The 1,929-nt window shown below is 46.2% G+C and overlaps 1 protein-coding gene across 1 annotated transcript; it reads right to left on the bottom strand.

Moving 5' to 3' along the window:
- Positions 1-1,407: 1,407 nt before the first annotated feature.
- LOC122638715 lies at positions 1,408-1,929 on the bottom strand. The gene has a single exon (XM_043831569.1). It carries the CDS (start codon positions 1,927-1,929, stop codon positions 1,408-1,410), a length of 522 nt encoding a protein of 173 aa, XP_043687504.1.

The raw sequence follows: 1,929 nt of genomic DNA, 5'->3' as shown, positions 1-1,929 counted from the left end.
AACAACGCCATTTTGCTGTGGTGTGGCAACGCAACTGGATTGTTGGAGCACCCCCAGTGATTGCAAATACTAAGAAGTGGGTTGATTGAAGAACTCAGTTGCATTGTCAGACCGAATACATTTGATGGTAACATTGAATTGATTACGAACCATAGCAAAAAAATGTGGTAATAAATGATTAACATCAGATTTAGATGTCATAAGAAATGTCCAAGTGCTTCTAGAAAAATCATCCACAATTGTCAGAAAATAACGGGCGTCGGATAAAGAAGTGGTCCGGTATGGGCCCCAAATATCAAAGTGAACCAAATCAAAACAAGAAGTAGTGCTAATAGAACTATTAGAAAATGGAAGGCGAGATTGTTTAGCTAACGGACACACAGTGCATGTGCATTTATTGGAAATAGAAATTTTAGGAAAAGAGCGATGCAAAGTAGAAATAGTGGAAGGACCCGGGTGACCCAACCTCCAATGACATATGTCAAAGTGATTGCCAGGGACAGCCGCCGAAAAGGGTGGAGATGGGTCAAGAAGGTAGAGACCACCATGCCTACTCCCCGTCGCAATAGTCTTCTTCAAATGTGGGTCCTGGAAAAAACAAGAGTCAACAGTGAATGTCACGACAAAGTGAGAAAATGAGGTGATTTTACTAACAGATAACAAGTTATATTTAAAGGATGGAACTAACAGGACACGATCAATAACAAATCCAGGGAATAAAGTGATGGAACCAATGCGTGTCACATGAGCAAATGAACCATTCGAAAGGGTGATAGGTAAAGACGATTTACAAGGAACTATGGAATTAAATAAAGACGCATCATAAGTGATGTGCGCGGTAGCACCAGTATCTAAAATCCAAGCGGAGGGGGGTGTGATAAATTACCTGCCATATTAACCATAGGTTTATTACTAGTAGGAATGAGCGATAAGAGGTGCTGAATTTGGTCGACAGTCAGAGAGGGTGTGCCAGCAGGGGCAGATGGCGGATCTGTGGCAGTCGTGGTAGCAAGCCGAGGGCCGAGGGCACGAGAAGAAGTGGCAGTATCAGTGGGCTTTGGATCGCGACGAGCAGTCCACCAGTCCGGGTAGCCATGCTTCTTAAAACAACTGCTTTTCGAGTGGCCATCCTTGTCCCAGTAGGTGCAATGATATTGCGGTTTGGATGGCTGCTCGGGCTTGCGAATGGGAGCAGCAGTAGTGGTACGGCCTGCAGCCATGGCGGTCTGGTCTGGTAGAGAGGAGCGCCCAAGAGTGATGGAACGCTGTCGTTCCTCTTGAAGGAGTAGGGCATATGCTTTGTTGATGGTGGGCAGCGGGTCCATAAGCAAGATTTGGCTGCGCACAGTCATATATGATTCATTCAAGCCTTGAAGAAAGTCCATGAGCGAGTCGGTCTCCAAAAATTCATGAATAGGTTTGAGGGCACCACACGAGCAAGGAGGCAGTACGTGCACGGTAGGAAAGAAGTTCACCATGGTAACCTTTGATTGTAGTGTAATAAGTCGATATGGAATCGGTTCCTTGCACGTGAGTCGATAGAGCACGTCGAATCTCAAAGATACGTGGAGCGTTCTTTGGGGAGAAACGCTCGCGAAGATCATGCCAAGCATCCATCGCCGAATCAATCCATAATATGCTGTGGGCAATAGCGGGGATCGTAGAGTGGACGATCCAAGATCGAACCATGCTGTTACACCGAATCCAGTGAGGCAAATCAGGAGAGGTAGCATCAGGCTTTGCCAATGTGCCATCGATGAAGGAGAGCTTATGTTTCACTTCAAGAGCCATGAGCATCGAACGATGCCATGTAGGGTAATTATCTCCATCAGGGAGAGGTTGAACCAAAGCCGATCTAGGTTGATCGGAGGAGTGGAGACAATAAGGTGAGGTAATCGGAATAAGGGAAGTGGAAGAGGTCGCCGACAT

This window comes from Telopea speciosissima, chromosome 9 (genome assembly GCF_018873765.1).
Source record: "Telopea speciosissima isolate NSW1024214 ecotype Mountain lineage chromosome 9, Tspe_v1, whole genome shotgun sequence".
Lineage (NCBI taxonomy): Eukaryota > Viridiplantae > Streptophyta > Magnoliopsida > Proteales > Proteaceae > Telopea > Telopea speciosissima.
Note: the sequence above shows the minus strand (reverse complement) of the source record. Positions and strands in the feature narration are given on the sequence as shown.